This window comes from Oncorhynchus mykiss, chromosome 12, assembly GCF_013265735.2.
Source record: "Oncorhynchus mykiss isolate Arlee chromosome 12, USDA_OmykA_1.1, whole genome shotgun sequence".
Taxonomy (NCBI): Eukaryota; Metazoa; Chordata; class Actinopteri; order Salmoniformes; family Salmonidae; genus Oncorhynchus; species Oncorhynchus mykiss.
In genome coordinates, this window is record NC_048576.1 from 45,832,126 (window position 1) to 45,851,518 (window position 19,393).

The following is a 19,393-nucleotide window of genomic DNA, read 5'->3' on the forward strand; positions in this document are numbered from 1 at the left end:
TAAGTTATTAACATTCTGCTGATTTATGAAGGTTCTCTCATGAATCAAAGGTTGCTGTTGGGTGTGTGTTATTTAAATAGGTTGATGAACCTGAAAAGCTTGTGTGTGTCAGAACCAAGATTGTTTGGAGTAGTCCAACCTGAGACCACCGCATCAAGTCTTCCTCTTCTGTTCCCATGCTGGAGACCACGGCTTGATTAAAACCTGTTACAATGGTGCCAACATTTTGTGGCTGATCTTTCAGCGGGTGAGTGGTGAATGTGTCAAAAACCTAATGGGCCAACACTACATGGTATGGCTTGTTTTGTTGTGTGTGTATGTTTGTTGTTGTTGCCTGTTTTATGTTATTTTGGCATTAATGCGTGTCTCATATGAGTTTGTAAACAATGTAAAAAAGCAACAGACAAAAAACATTGAGTTAATAAAGCTGCATACAAACATGGTCTCTTTTTGGCTTTCTTGAGTAAGGCAGCTCCAAAACGCAGGTGTTTCAGCCTAGCTCAGTGCTTTCTGTGGTGGTGGGGCAGCCAGCGGAAAATACAGCCCGTTGGGGTTGGTAATGCTCTCTATTTGCGCCGTGATTGGCTTCGTGTTCTGTCATTCATGGGGACACTACATCACCGCAAAATCTACGGGTAGTGCTTGAAAATTCAAGCCCCTTAAGTGCTGCCATATTTACATTAGAAGTGCCCATCCAAGAAGGCTCAAGGTCATTGTCCACAGATAAAATGTCAAATCACATATAGCTTTGACTGGACTGATCGTGTCAACGAAAAAATCATACTTTCAAAATCTTAGCTAGTAAACTAGCAGTCAAAATCATGAATCAAGTTGACAATCTACTGGCAAATCATTTTCAATCCTTGTTATATGAAGAGAAATTATGAAGAGATATCATAGATAAAATGTATCGGTGCTCATCGGCCATTGGACATAACATTATACAACAAGTTGGAAATCGCAAATTCAACAATGAGTGGTTTGGAAGGAATCAGTGGCTAACTGCAAGCATTGCAAAGCAATCACTAGCTTGCTATTCAGTGAAGTGGGTGTGTGGTCCAAGTCTGGGTTTAAGGGTCTCTTTTCCAAGCTTTAAAGGATAAACACTGAAAACTGGCCATTCTGTCAATCCAGCATGACTTCTGCCGCGTTCGAAACAACTGGAAACTCGGAACTGGTTAATCTCAGAATTCGGTGAGTTCAAGACAGTGGTCCTAAAACTCTGAATTAAATGGCTAAATTATACATATTATGACCATCTTAAAACAATGCCTTATGTTAGCTTAGTAATTATTGCGATCTAAGTGCTTAGACCTACAAGGGTCAAAACTGTAAATAGGCCACACAGGAACATTTAATGTCATCTTGGTAAGCCACTCCAGTGTAGATTTGGCTTTGAATGATTGACCTGCTGAAATGGGAATTCAAATCCCAGTGTCTGTTGGAAAGCAGACTGAACCAGGTTTTCCTCTAGGATTTTGCCTGTGCTTAGTTGTATTCCATTTATTTTTATCCTAAAAAAACTCCCTAGTCCTTGCCGATGACAAGCATACCCATAACATGATGCAGCCACCAACATGCCTGAAAATATGAAGAGTTGTACTCAGTGATGATTTGTGTTGGATTTGCCCCAAACATAATGCTTTGTATTCAGGACAAAAAGTTAATTATTTTGCTTAAAGCACATCAGAAGGTTATAAACAACTTCTCTGACAGAAAACAGCCTATGTGACATCGATATTAGTTTATGTCATAAACTCAGTGTCGTCCAAAACTGTTTTTTAAGTCAGTTCGTCACTTGAGGGTTGGGTTTTGATTTAGACTATGCTCACTTGCCAACTAACACAGGATACACAGCTGGGGTGTTTGCACTCTCTCCAATCCTACCACATAACACACAAACAGCAGACAGTTGCCCAACAGTGCAGCGGATCAGTTTTTTTTATTTTTACATAAGACAACAGCATTTTTTACTTGTGAAATACTGGACCAAACACGTTAGCTAGATGTAAAATTGATGTAAAACTAAAACCTCCTTTGCAAAAATGCAAAAACGTATTACAGATTTCTTGAGTTATCTTATTTTGAGGAAGTGATACTGGCTTTGTTCCTATGGTGTCTCATGGGGGACAAACATTACATCAACAACTGCCACATCGAAATCCTGACACCCACAATTATTGAACACAGAATGAGTCCATGCAACTGATTTGTTAAGCACATTTTTACTCCTGAACATATTTAGGCTTGCCATAACAAAGGGGTTAAATACTTGACTCAAGGCATTTCAGCTTTTAATTTTAAAATTAATATGTCAACATTTCTCAAAACAAAATGACATTTTTGCTTTATGGGGTATTGTGTGTAGATCAGTAACACAAATACTTAATTTAATTCATAACATTCAGGCTGTATCAATTTTTTTGGGGAAAAGTTAAAGGATGTGAATACTTTCTGAAGGTGCTGTATATGGTTCTTATCATGACACAAGGCGAGACCCAGATGCAGACACAGGAGGCAGATGGTTGGAGTATTATAATTTTAACTGAATCCAAAAAGGGGTAGGCAAGACAATGGTCGTGTACAGGTAAAAGGTGAAAACTAGTTCAGAGTCCAATAGGTACCAAAGGGCAGGCAAATTCAAGGTCAGGGCAGGCAGGATGATCAGGCAGGTGGGTAAGTAGTCCAGAGTCAGGCAGTGGTCAAAACCGGGAAGACTAGCAAAAGAGAATAGAAAAGGGGTACGGGGGAAAAACACGCTGGTTGACTTGACTAAACATACAAGACGAACTGGAACAGAGAGACAGGAAACAAATACACTGAGAAAAATAAGCAATGTGTAATCATACATTAAAAAACAAACTCATTGTATTGTGATGGACATTTTATGCTGTGTATGTGATTGTATGTTTAGCACAATGCTGCTCTTGTAATAAATAACCTGTCTTGGTTGGGTTCACGCGAGTGACTGGTTGAGTGCACAGAGGAAACCACACTTTCCCTCATAAGCAATTTGGTAGTACGCCCAGAACATTGCTCGGCAAACTAGAAGGAGTGATACACTATGTCAGTTTCAAGGTAAGAATCCTTTGTGTGGTATCAGTCAGTCAGTCCCATACAGAAACCATCTATGCTTATAACTTGTTTGTGTAGCATTATAACATAACTGAATGGGAACATCCTCTTCAGAGTTTTCATCAAGCTTGTATTGAGTTTGTGAACCTCTCCTTGCGTTAATAAAGATTGCTTCATTTACTTTGAGTTTGAGTCCTTAGTGGTGAATTTCCACGACAGTATTTAATAACTTGGCCTGGGTGTATAAGTTTGGTGTGTGGTCACGTAAGAATGAAAGGAATTTCCATATTGGCTGCATAGCAGAAACAACACATTTGTAGTTTCCTCCTTTTCAGAGCTTCCCATCAGAGACTGAAAGAGTTAGATTCTGCAGCATTCTCTCAAACACACAGATGAGCTTCGAGATGAACTACTCTGTGATTATACTGATTCTCACTGGAGCCGTTTGCACTTCTGCAGAAAGTAAGAGTTTGATTGATGTTTTATGCTGTACTACTGTAAATGCCTTTGTTCATGTTTGATATACACTAACGGTCAAAAGTTTTAGAACGCATGCTCATTCAAGGGTTTTTCTTAATTTTTTTACTATTTTCTACATTGTAAAATAATAGTGAAGACATCAAAACTATGAAATAACACATATGGAATCATTTAGTAACCAAAAAAAGTGTTAAACAAATCAAAATAAATGTTATATTTGAGATTCTTCAAATAGCGCCCTTTGCCTTGATGACAGCTTTGCACACTCTTGGCATTCTCTCAACCAGCTTCATAAGGTTGTCATCTGGAATGCATTTCAATTAACAGGTGTTTCTTCTTAAAAGTTCATTTGTGGAATTTCTTTCCTTCTTAATGCATTTGAGCCAATCAGTTGTGTATTATGGCAAGAACAGCTCAAATAAGCAAAGAGAAACGACAGTCCATTATTACTTTAAGACATGAAGGTCAGTCAATACCGGACATTTCGAGAACTTGGAAAGTTTCTTCAAGTGAAGTCGCAAAAACCATCAGGTGCTATGATAAAACTTGCTTTCATGAGGACTGCCACAGGAATGGAAGCTCCAGAGTTATCTCTGCTGCAGAGGATAAGTTCATTAGAGTTACCAGCCTCAGAAATTGCAGCCCAAATAAACACTTCACAGAATTGTATTTTACCTTTATTTAACTAGGCAAGTCAGTTAAGAACAAATTATTATTTTCAATGATGGCCTAGGAACAGTGGGTTAGCTGCCTTGTTCAGGGGCAGAACGACAGAATTTTACCTTGTCAGCTCAGGGATTTAATCTTGCAACCTTGCGGTTATTAGTCCAACGCTCCAACCACTAGGCTACCTGCCGCCCCAGACACATCTCAATATCAACTGTTCAGAGGAGACTGTGAACCAGGCCTTCATGGTCAAATTGCTGCAAAGAAACCACTACTAAAGGACACCAATACGAATAAGAGACTTGCTTAAGCCAAGAAACATGAGCAATGGACATTAGACTGTTGGAAATTTGTCCTTTGGTCTGGAGTCCAAATTGGAGATTTTTGGTTCTAACCGCCCGTGTCTTTGTGAGACGCAGTGTGGGTGAACGGATGATCTTCTCATGTGTATTTCCCACAGTTCTAATGCTTCCGTAATGACAGACGCTGGGAGACGAGAAGCAAGAACAGGGTGTGGATTTAATAATAAATAGACTTGAAACAAAACAATAACAGCTTCTGGACAGAAAAACACAACATCAATGCTGACTCCAGAATGAAAGTGACAGATATAGGGGAGGTAAATCCAGGTGAGTCCAGGTGAGTCCGATAATTAAGCGCAGGTGTGCGTAACGATGGTGGCAGGTGTGTGTAATGATGAGTGAACTGATGACCTCGAGCACCGGAGAGGGGGCGCGGGAGCAGACATGACAGTACCCTCCCACTAGGGGCGCCACCTGCCGTCCTACCTGGGCGAGCCTGACGGTCTGGCCGAGGCGTGGGAGCCTGACGAGCCAGCTGAGGTATCCCCGATTGCGTCGGTAGCGGCACCCGGACCCGACGTCACCCCCCCCAAAAAAATTATAATAAAAATAAAAAAACATCCATGATGCCTCCAATTGTGGAGTCAGCATTCTGTAACAGTTCCGTATTGACAGACGCTGGGAGACGAGATGCAAGTACAGGGTGTGGATTTAATAATAAATATACATGAAACAAAACAAGAACAGCATCTGGACAGGAGAAACATATCAACATCAATACTGACTCTGGAATGAAACTGAGGAGGTGACAGATATAGGGGAGGTAAATGACGTGATGGTGTCCAGGTGAGTCACAAAATTAATTGCAGGTGTGCATAACGACCGTGGTAGGTGTGCGTAATGATGAGTGAACTGATGACCTCGAGCACCGGAGAGAGAGCAGACGTGACAAACGTAAAGCATGGAGGAGGAGGTGTTATGGCGTGGGGGTGCTTTGCTGGTGACACTGTCTGTGATTTATTTAGAATTCAAGGCACACTTAACAAGCATGGCCACCACAGCATTCTGCAGCGATACGCCAACCCATTTGGTTTGGGCTTAGTGGGACTATCATTTGTTTTTCAATGACCCAACACATTAAATCAAATGAAATTGTATTGGTCACATACACATGGTTAGCAGATGTTAATTCAAGTGTAGCAAAATGCTTGTGCTTCTAGTTCCGACAGTGCCGTAATATCTAACGAGTAATCTAATGATTCCACAACAACTACCTAATACACACAAATCTAAGTAAAGGGATGGAAAAAGAATATGACATATAAATATATGGATGAGTGAACACACCTCAAGGCTGTGTACGGGCTATTTTACCAAGAAGGAGAGTGATGCATCAGTTGACCTGGCCTCCACTATCCCCTGACCTCAACCAAATTGAGATGGTTTGGGATGACTCGGACCGCAGAGTGAATGAAAAGCAGCCAACAAGTACTCAGCATATGTGGGACCTCCTTCAAGACTGTTGGAAAAGTATTCCAGGTGAAGCTGGTTGATAGAATGCCAAGAGTGTGCAAAGCTTTCATTAAGGCAAAGGGTAGCTATTTGAAGGATCTCAAATGTAAAATATATTTTGATTTGTATAACACTTTTTTGAATACTACATCATTCCATATGTGTTATTTCATAGTTTTGATGTCTTCACTATTATTCTACAATGTAGAAAATAGTAAAAAAATGTAGAAAAACATTTGAATGAGTATGTGTTCTAAAACTTTTAACTGGTAGTGTAGATATTACCATCCTGGAAAAATTATATAAACCTCAGTTGATTAATTTGAAGTAATGTGTTTTCCCCCCATTTCAGTTCATCATGAAATTCACTTTATCTACGGATGCTTTGAGTCAAGTGATCCTGCGGTGGGACTTGAGATTGATGGAGATGAAGTCTTCTATGGCGACTTCAGTAAAAACAGTAATACGTGTCTAATAGCAGATGTAGTGTTTACATTACCTAAATTCATATCTATTACACCAGAGGATAAAGAAAGGGCTTGTGAATATGCTACCATTAGCAGAGTTTGGTGCAAAGACTGCATCGCATGGGGCAAACAGTCTGTACCGAAAATACCAAAAATCAAAGGTAAGTGAAGATTGATGGAAATGTCTCACATAAACTGCTAAATAATCAGTGATTCAATATGATTTGTGCGTCTCCAAAATCAATCTTTGTCAGAGTGGTCTGTCGAGCGGAGTTAATGTCATATACTATGCATGCCAGTCTCTCTTAGTTAAGGGTTGAGGAGAGACTGACTGCATCACTTCTTTTTATAAGAAACTTAATGAGTTGAAAATCCCAAACTTACACACAGCCCTGACACACACTTAACAAACCACACAGCCCTGGCACACACTTAACAAACCACACATGCCACCAGGGGTCTTTTCACAGTCCCTGAATCCAGAACAAATTCAAGAAAGCGTACAGTTCCATCTCATATTGCTCAAATGAACAGCAAACCTGGTTTAAAAAAACAGATAAAGGAACACCTTACAGCACAACGCCTCTCCCCTGTTTGACATAGATAGTTTGTGTGTACATTATGTGTTGATATGTAGGCTACTTGTGCCTTTTTAAAATTGATGTAGTTCTGTCCTTGTCTATTAATATTCTTTATTGGGTCATGTTTCATGTTTTGTGTGGACCCCAGGAAGAGTAGGTGCTGCTTTTGCAACAGCTAATGGGGCTCCTAATAAAATACCAAATATGCTATATTTTGAGTAGGTCTATGTACAGTATCTGCCTTAATCCCAAATGAATGGGACAGTAGGCAGTGACATTTCGAAAGTCTGACAAACTTCAATTTTTGAGTGAATACAGTTTCAGGCTTTTGTTGCCCTCTAGATGCCCCTGAGAGCACCATCTACCCCAGGGATGAGGTGGAACTGGGGGTGGAGAATACCCTCATCTGCTTTGTGAATGATTTCTTTCCCCCACCTGTCAAAGTCAACTGGACCAAGAATGGAATGGAGGTGACTGAGGGATTGTCTCTCAGTCATTACTATCCTAATAAAGATGGAACGTTCCACCAGTTCTCCAGCCTGAGTTTCACCCCACAAAAGGAAGACGTCTACATCTGCACTGTGGCGCACACGGCCTTGAAGTACCCCAAAACCAGGGGTGAGAGAGGACATAATATTTTTCTACATGGTTCTATACTGAACAAAAATATAAACGCAACATGCAACAATTTCAACGAGTTACAGTTCACATAAGGAAATTAGTACATTTAAATAAATTCATTAGGCCCTAATCTATGGATTTCACATGACTGGGAAGGCAGCGCAGCCATGAGTGGGCCTGGGAGGCCATTGGCCCACCCACTGGGGAGCCAGGCCCAGCCAATCAGATGAGTCCGGGTGGCTGGTCTTAGACGATCCCTCCAGGGAAGAAGCCGGATGCTGAGGTCCTGGGTTGGCGTGGTTACATGTGATCTGCAGTTGTGAGACCGGTTGGGCATACACCAAATTCTCTAAAATTACGTTGGAGGTGGCTTATGGCAGATAAATTAACATTAAATAATCTGGCAACAGCTCTGGTGGACATTCTTGAAGTCAGCATGCCAACTGCATGTTCCCTCAGAACTTGAGGCATATATGGCATTGTGTTGTGTGACAAAACTGCACATTTTAGAGTGGCCTTTTATTGTCCCCAGCACAAGGTGCACCTGTGTAATGATCATGCTGTTTAATCAGCTTTTTGATATTCCACACCAGTCAGGTGGATGGATTGTCTTGGCAAAGCAAAATGCTCACTAATAGGGATGTAATGAAATTTGTGGACAAAAGTTGAGAGAAATAAGGTTTTGTGTATATGGAAAATGTCTGGGGTCTTTTATTTCAGCTCATGAAACATGGAATCAACACTTTACATGTTGCGTTTATATTTTTGTTCAGTATCTTTACTTTAATATTAAACCTTAAGAAGGAACTCAAACAGCTCTGAAATTGAGACCTGAAACAAACCATTCCAAGGCAGTATCTGATGAGTGGTTGTGTATTGTGCAGATTCTGGTGACACATCTTGTCTTCCAGAATATAAGGTCAGTGGGTCCAGTGTTGGTCCTGGTCCTGCTATATTCTGTGGAGTGGGCCTCACTCTTGGGCTGCTGGGGGTGGCTACTGGAATATTCTTCATCTACAAAGGAAAGAGAGCCACTGAGTCTCAGGAATAAAGATGGGAAGTGGGGCACTGGACTAGAGCGATCTAGCCATAATTTTATGTGATGTCATAATCATCACATTAAATTCTGCGCAATATTGGTAAATCACAGTCAGCACTGTACGCCATTACTCGCTGTTGATATCTGTCTATTCGAGTGTAGAAGGTGAATTGTATTTTTTAGAAGTGTTTTTTTTTACAATAAAAAATAAATAAATTGGGAGATACTGTAAGGTTCTGCTTTTCTTTGTATACCTTGTGTTCTGGAACGTATCCATGTCTTTCATTTTTGTTAATTGATTTCTCCTGTGTTTATTTCTCACCTGGTCTCATCAGCTCACAATTTAGTTCAGTTCTTTCTGTTTGTATGGTTGTGATGTGTTGTTTCTTTTAGACTGCCTAACTGTGTTTGACCATTGCCTGCCTGTGACCACGATTCCTGCCTTATGCGAAGGCTTATTAACTTCTTGTTAATCCAACCGCGTTGTCATATTTCAAAAAGGCTTTATGGCGAAAGCATACAATGCGATTATCTCAGGACAGCGCCCCGCATACACCAGCATTAAAAACATTTTCTAAACAAGCAGAGGTGTCACAAAAATCAGAAATTGCGATAAAATGAATCACTTACCTTTGAAGATCTTCCTCTGTTTGCAATCCCAAGGGTCCCAGCTACACAAAAAATGGTTGTTTTGTTCGATAAAGTCCTTTATATCCCCAAAAAGTCAGTTTAGTTGGCGCGTTTGAGTCAGTAATCCACCCATTCCATTCGTTCAACATGCAGACAAAGGAATCCCAAAAGTTACCGGTAAACTTCATCCAAACATGTCAAACAACATTTCTAATCAATCCTCAGGTATCCTAATATGTAAACAAATGATCAAATTTAAGACGGAATGTAGTATGTTCAATACCAGAGATAAATAACGAAGTGCGCACCCTCATCCACGAGCGCAACAAGATTACAGTCCAAATGAGAGCCACCTTGAAAAATGCAAATGAATTACTTAAAAATCATACGATGTGATTTTCTGGATTTTTATTTTAGATACTGTCTCTCACAGTTGAAGTGTACCTATTATAAAAATTACAGACCTCTACATGATTTGTAAGTAGGAAAACCTGCAAAATCGGCAGTGTATCAAATACTTGTTCTCCCCACTGTATGTATGTATGTATGTATGTATGTATGTATGTATGTATGTATGTATGTATGTATGTATGTATGTATGTATGTATGTATGTATGTATATATATATATATATATATATATAATATTTGAGATTCTCTAAGTAGCCACCCTTAGCCTTGATGACATCTTTGCACACTCTTGGCCTTCTCTCAACCAGCTTTACCTGGAAGGCTTTTCCAACTGTCTTGAAGGAGTTCCCACATATGTTGAGCACTTGTTGGCTGCTTTTCCTTCACTCTGCGGTCCAACTCATCACAAATCATCTAAATTGGGTTAAGGTCAGGTGATGGTGGAGGCCAGGACGTCTGATGCAGCACTCCCATCACTCTCCTTCTTGGTCAAATAACCCTCACACAGCCTGGAGATGTGTTGAGTCATTGTCCTGTTGAAAAACAAATGATAGTCCCACTAAGCCCAAACCAGATGTGGTAGCCATGCTGGTTAAGTGTGCCTTCTAAATAAATCACTGACAGTGTCACACACAAAGCACCCCCACACCATAACACCTCCTCCTCCATGCTTCACGGTGGGAACCACACATGTGGAGATCATCCGTTCACCTATTCTGCGTCTCACAGAGACATGTCGGTTAGAACCGAATATCTCACATTTGGACTCATCAGACCATATTTCCACCGGTCTAATATCCATTGCTCATGTTTCTTGGCCCAAGCAAGTCTCGTCTTCTTATTGGTGTCCTTTAGTAGTGGTTTATTTGCAGCAATTCAACCATGAAGGCTTGATTCACACAGTCTCCTCTGAACAGTTGATGTTGAGATGTGTCTGTTACTTGAACTCTGAAGCATTTATTTGGGATGCAATTTCTGAGGAAGGTAACTAATGAACTTATCCTCTGCTGCAGAGGTAACTGGGTCTTCCTTTCCTGTGGCGGTTCCAATGAGATCCAGTTTCATCATAGCGCTTGATGGTTTTTCTGACTGCACTTGAAGAAACTTTCAAAGTTCTTGAAATGTTCTGTATTGACTTACCTTCAAGTCTTAAATGAATGATAGAGCTATGTTCTGTATACCACCCCTACCTTGTCACAACACAACTTATTGGCTCAAACGCATTAAGAAGGAAAGAAATTCCACAAATTAACAATGCACACCTGTTAATTGAAATGCATTCCAGGTGACTACCTCATGAAACTGGTTGAGAGAATGCCAAGAGTGTGCAAAGCTGTTATCAAGGCGAAGGCTGGCTACTTTGAAGAATCTGTTTGTTTAATAGTTTTTTGGTTTCATATGTGTTATTTCATAATTATGATGTCTTCACTATTATTCTACAATTATAGACAATAGTCAATTTAAAGAAAAACCCTTGAATGAGTAGGTGTGTCCAAACGTTTGACTAGTACGGTACATTCCTAAGCTTATTCAAATGTAAATGTTCTGACTTACAAAAAACATTTTACCACTGCTATGTTTTTTTCTGGAATTAATTTAATTTATGTGTCGGGCTTTTTGTGTGAGTGAGGTTTGAAAGTACTGAACTTTCAACAGTCCATTACATTACACAACAGTGTGTCCTGGATGAGGGTGTTAATAACAAAACTGCAGTCCCACTGCAGTCCCACAGTTAAGAACAAATGTATATGTTTTGTTTCTGTCTTAATTCGAAGCAAGGTCATTGATGGAGAATGGTTGCAAGTGCTGTCCTCCATGTATGAATATAATAATAATCGCCCTAGATTACATTTGTTCGGATTAGATTTGGCCTCATGGATACTTTCTGGATTTCAATTATTGGCTTCCTTTCTGAGAAATCTATTTTGTGAATTTAACAGTAACAAACAGGAACCTCTTTTTGTGGTGTGCAGTGAGTTAAAGTATGTTCCTGAATTAAGTTTTGTACATTAGGGGATTCTTAGCGACATTTTTAGCTTCCCGAAATCTCATGAAACTATCAACTCCACCTTCACATGACTGGTGCCTCCCCTTGCAGATGCTTCCCCTTGCAGTTTTCCAAAGCTCAGAGGGGAACTAACTCTGAGAAGTAAACATGTTAATGTTGATTCTCTCCCCCATCCACAGATTTGCCACAGTAAATACTAGAGTAAGTTTAAATGTTTTATTTTTATGTAACCTTTATTTAACTAGGCAAGTCAGTTTAAGAACAAACTCTTATTTACAATGATGTCCTACCGGGGAAGTTAACTCCGTTTGAAACAGGACTAAGTAAGACCTTACTTTATATTGTTCTTATTACTATTTAAATCACAGGGACATTGCACTCCAATGTTTTCAGACATCCACAATTAGTCTAATGTCAAAATGACATGATTTATCTAAAGCGACTTACAGTCATTTACTTTAGGTATAAAGGTGCTAAAAAAGCTTGTCATATGCCAGAAATTCAAAATGAATGGGAAAGATAAGCACCGCCAGTCTAGAGATTACATTGCCTATTTTTTCCTTCCTTTTGGATTTTGGCAAAGGACACGTTTTGATTTTGGAGTGTGACGTCCCTTTAAGCACATATTTACACTGTTCTTATGACAGAAGCCTAACCCTAATTTTGTCCACTATCTCTGAATCAACATACAGTATGTACTAACAGTGGCCATGGGGATTCACCTAAAGGGAAGGGTTTAGGAAGTGAAAGAGTATGGTTCTTGAAATGAATGCAGTAAAGAGATCTATGCAGGTCTGCTACTACAGAACTAGTAAAAGGCCCAGTGCACTACTTTTGTGATTTTTTTAAACTAATGTATTTGAGTGTTTAACAGCATTTGTCACATGAGTCTGATAATTATCTGTACAAAACAGTTCATCTGATAATTCTTGAGGAATATAAAAATACTTGCTTGGTATATGTTTTCCAGTTTCTTGAAATACTTGGCAAACGCAACTCACTTTTATGTGAAAACTGAAATGGTCTACCCATTCCTTTTCCATTTTAGTAGATGCTCTTATCCAAAGGAACATACAGTAGTGAGTGCCAACATTGATATACTTTTTCGTACTTGTCCCCTATGGGAATTGAACCCACAACCTTAGACTTGCATGCCGCTGCTCCACCAACTGAGCCACATCATCACAAACCACTTTATGTCTCAATGTACTCAATTACTGTATTGTGCATTGTTTTTCTTCATGGTGATGGAAAGTCTACAGGCACAAACCTAGATGACCAGCCTATGTACAACACAGTAATGTACATTTACATTAAGTGGTTTGTAAGGATGGTCAATTAATACTGCACAAAAGTGGTTGTTTTCCATGTTATTGAATCAAAAAAATGTTTTTAATTTGATGTGGATGTTTTAGGAATTTGCCCATATTATGGCACCTTTTGATGTACACTACAGTTCAATATTTTGGGGTCACTTAGAAATGTCTTTGTTTTTGAAAGAAAATCAAAAATTGTGTCCATTAAAATAACATCAAATTGATCAGAAATACAGTGTAGACATTGTTAATGTTGTAAATGATTATTGTAGCTGGAAACGGTTGATTTTTAATGGAATATCTACATACAGTGGTTTCTCCTTTAAAAGTTACGTCATACAGCTGCATTTTAACCTAACTCCTAAACCTTACCTTAACCCTAACATTAACCCTTAGCCTAGCCAATGTTAGTCACCTAGCTACCTTGCGAACGTTAGCAAAAACAAATTGGAATTTGTAACATATAATACGTTCAGCAAATTGTTAACATAATAGTATTTTTTTAAACTGCATTGTTGGTTAGGGGCTCGTATTAGCATTTCACTGTTGTATTAATTGCAATTCGTAACATATTGTATGAATTGCAATTCGTAACATATCAAAGGAATTGTAATCCATAACATATCATATACAAAATGGATAAAGAACAGCCAAAACTTAATACCGTAACATATCATACTAATCGGAATGTCTGGATTTACATTTACTATGTTACCTCTACCCCTGAGTCCAGGTTGGCAACGGTCCTGCTGAGTTCAAAACTGAAGTTTCCCAGCTGTCTAAAAGGGTGGTTCTTGAAACATAGCTTTAGTTTCCTGTGTTGTTCCACAGTTGAAAAGTTCTAACTCTGAGACTTGATCATGTATGTGCTGAATTGCTTCCCCATCCACCTGCTGCTCCTCTTCTCCTCTCTGTCTGAAGTAGGTGAGTTCAAACAATCATAATCCAAAATTAGATTTGATTGCTTTTCAACAGTAAAAGAAAGTGGACATTGCAAGTGGTTGAACGGGAGGCGCATTAACAGAAATCCCATGCAGCCTTGATTACAAATTCGAACACTGGATTGTGAGATTTAGGCCTAATCTACACCTCGATTGGGATGATAGAAATCCTCATCATTTCGTTTAATCATTTTTCACTTTAATTATTTGTAATTATTTCGTTATGCGGCAGGGTCGATAGCGCGCCGGACCTCGGGCTCATTACAATATGTTATACATGTGTCTGCGATCGGCGGTTAAGGCTTGATCTGATTGAATCTAGGCAAAAGTGTTTTACATTTGTCCCATGTTCTTGCAATGAAACAACACATTTGTATGGCTAGTTATAAGCTAGTAATTGACACACTATAAGACAAGGATGTGCAATAATTATGGCTCGAGAGCCACGTAGGGATTTTGAAATTCAATGGAGGGCTGCACAAATTATTTTTGGATCAATTTCTTCAGGGGGGCATTTAATGGCTGGCGCCAGATATATCCTAATAATTATATTTCTGAAGTGTGCATACCTTCAAATCCGTCTATTAAAAAATAATTTTACATGTCCTTTTTCTGTTATTATAGTTGATTCCTCAGATGAAGATTTTGCACACGATGATGCATGGTGTCGGTTTAGCTCCAGAGATTTACATGACATGGAGTATATTTTAGAGCATCATTTTAACAAGATCATGGTGGCTCAGTACAACAGCACCACAGAGAGGTGGACAGGATACACAGCATGGGGAGTGATATCTGCAGAAAAGTGGAATGAGGACCCAGATGAGATCCCCAGGAGGAGATCAGATATGGATGTGTTATGCAAGCCATATGCTAATCGGATCTACAACACAACAGAGATGTTTATGGGTGATTATAACAATTCACTAACAACTGGAAGTTATCCTTCACTTGATTTGTTTTATGTCTATAGCATATGCTCTGCAGTACTTGATAACATCTCACATTTTCTTCAGTTACATGATTGTGTTTCAACAAAACATAGACCATGGAGTAATACTGTAGGTCAGTTGTAATAATCTAGTAAAGTACAGTAGTTCAAAGCCATATTCTTCTAAATAAAGGAGGAATTGTTGGACTGAACCATAAACAACTGGAAATCTTACTGGCTGTGGATTTAACTGCTTGAGCTGGGAAGGGACAGACTAAGGGGACTTTTCTGACTAGCATCCCATTGACAGCCCGACCAAAATCTTAAACTTACCCTTTACCAACCAAATCCTGTACCTAATTTAGACAAATTTGGAAATTCAACATTGGAGTGCTGGTCAGGCACATTTCCCACCATTTTAGGCTACAGATCTCTGTAGCAAGCACTCAACATTTCTGCTTGAAACCTTATTTTTCCAGTTATAATGTATCATCATTGATTCATTGACCTCCTTCTCTAGTTGAGCCCAATGTCACACTGAGGCTAGAGGGGCCATCCAGTGACTCCAGCCTTGTGTGTAGTGTCCACTTCTTCTACCCTAAACACATCAGAGTGACGTGGCTGAGGAACGGGGAGGAAGTGACCTCAGATGTGACCTCCACTGACGTACTGGCCAATGGACTCTGGAGCTACCAGATACAGTCCTATTTGAAGTACACACCCACAACTGGAGAGAGGATCACCTGTATGGTGGAGCACATCAGCCAGACTGAGCCCAAACTTTATTACTGGGGTAAGGGTATGGGTGGAGTAAGGGTGTGTGGGTGGAGTAAGTGTATAAGTGAGAATGACTTCACTCGACTCCCCAACAGGGCTGCAGAACAGTGGCTATTTCATTTTAGGGCTCACTAATATGAACATGGGGACAAGGAAAGACAACTCTTAACTCATCAGCTGAAGAGTAGAACAGTCACAAGTCATCTCTGAAATGTTCACCAGTTTGTGTCGTATAGCCCAATGTCTCTGTTGAATAGGGAGATTAAAATACTTTTTCTTTTGCGTGTGGTTTGGAGACCATAATCTTTGTTAAATGTGTATTTGCAGACCCCTCCTTGCCTAAGTCTGAGAAGAATAAGATAGTGATCGGTGTCTGTGGGCTGCTGCTGGGGGTGGTCTTTGTAGTAGCTGGACTGATCTACTGGAAGAAATCTACTGGTGAGGAACCACAAGACTCATTAAAAATGACTGAAAAGCCACAGATAATGCTACTCACTGTATATCTCTGGTTGTACTGCTATCTGCCTGTACTACTGTTGTAGACTCAGTGCTCGATGATGGTTTATTCTCATGCCTCTTAATTCAGTATCTCTGTTTTACTTTCAACAGGACGGCTGTTGGGTCTTATTGGTGAACTTGATTATGGGACTTGTGATGATGGTTTATTCTCATGCCTCTTAATTCAGTATCTCTGTTTTACTTTCAACAGGACGGCTGTTGGGTCTTATTGGTGAACTTGATTATGGGACTTGTGATTGAGGCCGTGTGGACGAAGGCTTGCTTATCAAATCCCTGTCATTAACTGATGGTAGCTGATATAGTTTGCTTTTTAGCTGCTGTTGCCTCTAGCAGCTGCCCCCCCCCCCCCACCCCTATTCAAAATGCCAACATTGCACCAACCAAGGCCACTGCACAAATGACTGCACTCCACAAATTCCCAGGCTACACGTGCCTGAATTGCTTACCCATATGGAAAAATGTAAGAATCTTATGAGGTCCTTTGTATGTTGAAGAAAATATGAATAGTATTTTTATATATGTCAGTCTATACTCGTAGAAAAAATTGTTATTTGGGTTTCTATATAGAACCTTTTGGTTCTTTGGACGAGATTAAATAACGCTTTACGAAATAAGGTTCTATATATACTCAGGGCCAGTATATGAGGTACACCCAACGTTGCTCAATTAGTATCAAGGGACCTAACGTGTGCCAGAAAAACGTTTCGCACGCCATTACACCACCGCCACCAGCCTGTACAGTTGACACCAGGCAGGATGGGTCTATGGACTCATGCTGATTATGCCAAATCCTGACTCTGCCATCAGAATATAATAGAATAGAGTAGGCAGTTAGAGTTCCAATTATGACTATATACACTGAGTGTACAAAACATTAAGTACACCTTCCTAATATGGAGTTGCAGCCCCCCCCCCCCCCCCCCCCCCCCCCCTTCCCTCAGAACACAATTTGTCAGGCAAGGACTCTAAAAGGTGTCGAAAGCATTCCACAGGGATGCTGGCCCATGTTGACTCCAATGCTTCCCACAGTTGTGTCAAGTTGGTTGGATGTCCTTTGGGTGGTGGACCATTCTTGATCCACACAGGAAACTTTTACGTTTAAAAGTTGACCCAAACCGGTAAGCCTGGCACCTACTACCATACCCCGTTCAAAGGCACTTCAATATTTTGTCTTGCCCATTCACCCTCTGAATGGCACACACACACACAATACATGTCTCAATTGTCTCAAGGCTTAAGAATCCTTCTTTAACCTGTCACCTCCCTTTCATCTACACTGATTGAAATGGATTTAACGTGACATCAATAAGGGATCATAGCTTTCACCTGGATTCACCTGGTCAGTCTATGTCATGGAAAGAGCAGGTGTTGTTAATATTTGTATACTCAATGAATGTCTGCATAGCATTTTGTCTTCATTTTGGCAGATTACCACATACTTATTTCTGAAGATTATCCTTTTACTGCAGTGGGATAAATCAGGGTCATACTGAGGGATACTTGGTCTCAAACAAATTGACTTTGAAACAAAAGTATACACACAGTTATGGGCTTAGAAAGAAGAAGTCACCTGTACCATGTCAGATATAGAGTTGAAATGTATTCAATTTTAAGTTTGTTTCCCAACATTACACTTTATATACATCACAGAAGATTAAAATGTACTGTTTGACATTGAAACACCAGATTTGAGATTTTTTTTAAAGTAATAATCTTTCTTATTTATGAAATTATGAAAAATATGAATAACATTCCACCCATGAGACCAAAGAAGGCAATTTTGGTCATTGACTGCAGGAAAGGGCTACCTCATGTTTTTGCACCTTTTTCCCCTTCTTCTTCTCTGGAACCATAGGCAACAATCCAGCCTAAACCCCCAAACAGCAAGCAATGCAGGTGTAGAAGCACGGTGGCTAGGAAAAACTCCCTAGAAAGGCCAGAACCTAGGAAGAAACTTAGAGAGGAACCAGTCTATGAGGGGTGGCCAGTCACCTTCTGGCTGGGCCGGGTGGAGATTATAACAAAACATGGCCAAGATGTTCAAATGTTCATAGATGACCAGCAGGGTCAAATAATAATAATCACAGTGGTTGTCGAGGGTGCAACAGGTCAGCACCTCAGAAGTAAATGTCAGTTGGCTTTTCATAGTCGATCATTCAAAGTATCTCTACTGCTCCTGCTGTCTCTAGAGACTTGAAAACAGCAGGTCTGGGACAGGTAGCACGTCCGGTGAACAGGTCAGGGTTCCATAGCCGCAGGCAGAACAGTTGAAACTGTAGCAGCAGCATGACCAAGTGGACTGGGGACAGCAAGGAGTCATCAGGCCAGGTAGTCCTGAGGCATGGTCCTCCGAGAGAGAGAAAGAAAGAAAGAAAGAAAGAAAGAAAGAAAGAAAGAAAGAAAGAAAGAGAGAAAGAAAGAAAGAAGGAAATTAAGGAAGAGAGAGAGAGAGAAAAAGAGAGAGCATACTTAAATTCACACAGGACACTGGATAAGACAGGATAAATACTCCAGATATAACAGGCTGACCCTAGCCCCCCGACACAAACTATTGTAGCATAAATCCTGGAGGCTGAGACAGTAGGGGTTGGGAGACACTGTGGATTTCAAACTTATTGTGTAATGTTTTTGTCCAATGGCCGATGAGCACCGATACATTTTATCTATAATTTCTCTTCATATGACGGATTAGGATTAAAAGGATTAAAAGGATTTGCTTGTAGATTGTCAAATTGATTCATGATGATAACTGCTAGCTAATATTTTGAAAGTATGTCCAAACAAAGCTACTGTAGATAATATGATTTGAAGTCCTTTTATCTGTGGCCAATGACCTTGAGCCTTCTTGGATGGGCACTTCTAATGTAATTATATGGCAGAACCCAAGGGGCTTGAATTTTCTAGCTCTACCCTTGGACTTGGCGATGACATAGTGTCCCCATGAGTGACAGAACACTGAGCGAATCCGTATTTTCTGCTGGCTTGCCCAACCACCACAGAAAGCACTGACCTAGGCTGAAACACCTGCATTTTGGAGCTGCCTTACTCAAGAAAACAAAAAAGAGACCATGTTTATATGCGGCTTTATTAACTCAATGATATATATTTTTTTACATGG

General features: G+C 40.0%; 2 protein-coding genes across 4 annotated transcripts; both read left to right on the top strand.

Annotated features, from left to right (window-relative positions):
- The first annotated feature begins 2,831 nt into the window (after window positions 1-2,831).
- LOC110537685 (H-2 class II histocompatibility antigen, A-Q alpha chain) lies at window positions 2,832-9,060 on the top strand. Its single transcript, XM_036937652.1, has 5 exons — window positions 2,832-3,078; window positions 3,411-3,537; window positions 6,388-6,663; window positions 7,426-7,701; window positions 8,616-9,060. The coding sequence occupies exons 2-5, from the start codon at window positions 3,468-3,470 to the stop codon at window positions 8,753-8,755; spliced, it is 762 nt and encodes a 253-aa protein (XP_036793547.1). The 5' UTR covers window positions 2,832-3,078; window positions 3,411-3,467; the 3' UTR covers window positions 8,756-9,060.
- A 4,059-nt stretch (window positions 9,061-13,119) lies between these two features.
- Window positions 13,120-16,645, top strand: LOC110537686 (HLA class II histocompatibility antigen, DQ beta 1 chain). 3 transcript variants are annotated; one of them, XM_021623917.2, is made up of 5 exons: window positions 13,120-14,027; window positions 14,673-14,957; window positions 15,500-15,772; window positions 16,084-16,194; window positions 16,366-16,643. In XM_021623917.2, exons 2-5 carry the CDS (start codon window positions 14,744-14,746, stop codon window positions 16,488-16,490), a joined length of 723 nt encoding a protein of 240 aa, XP_021479592.1. In that variant the 5' UTR covers window positions 13,120-14,027; window positions 14,673-14,743; the 3' UTR covers window positions 16,491-16,643. The 3 variants fall into 3 exon arrangements, with proteins under 3 accessions (XP_021479592.1, XP_021479590.1, XP_021479591.1); XM_021623915.2 differs by having other exon boundaries at window positions 13,123-14,031; window positions 16,366-16,642; XM_021623916.2 differs by having other exon boundaries at window positions 13,125-14,031; window positions 16,466-16,645.
- The last annotated feature ends 2,748 nt before the right edge of the window (window positions 16,646-19,393 follow it).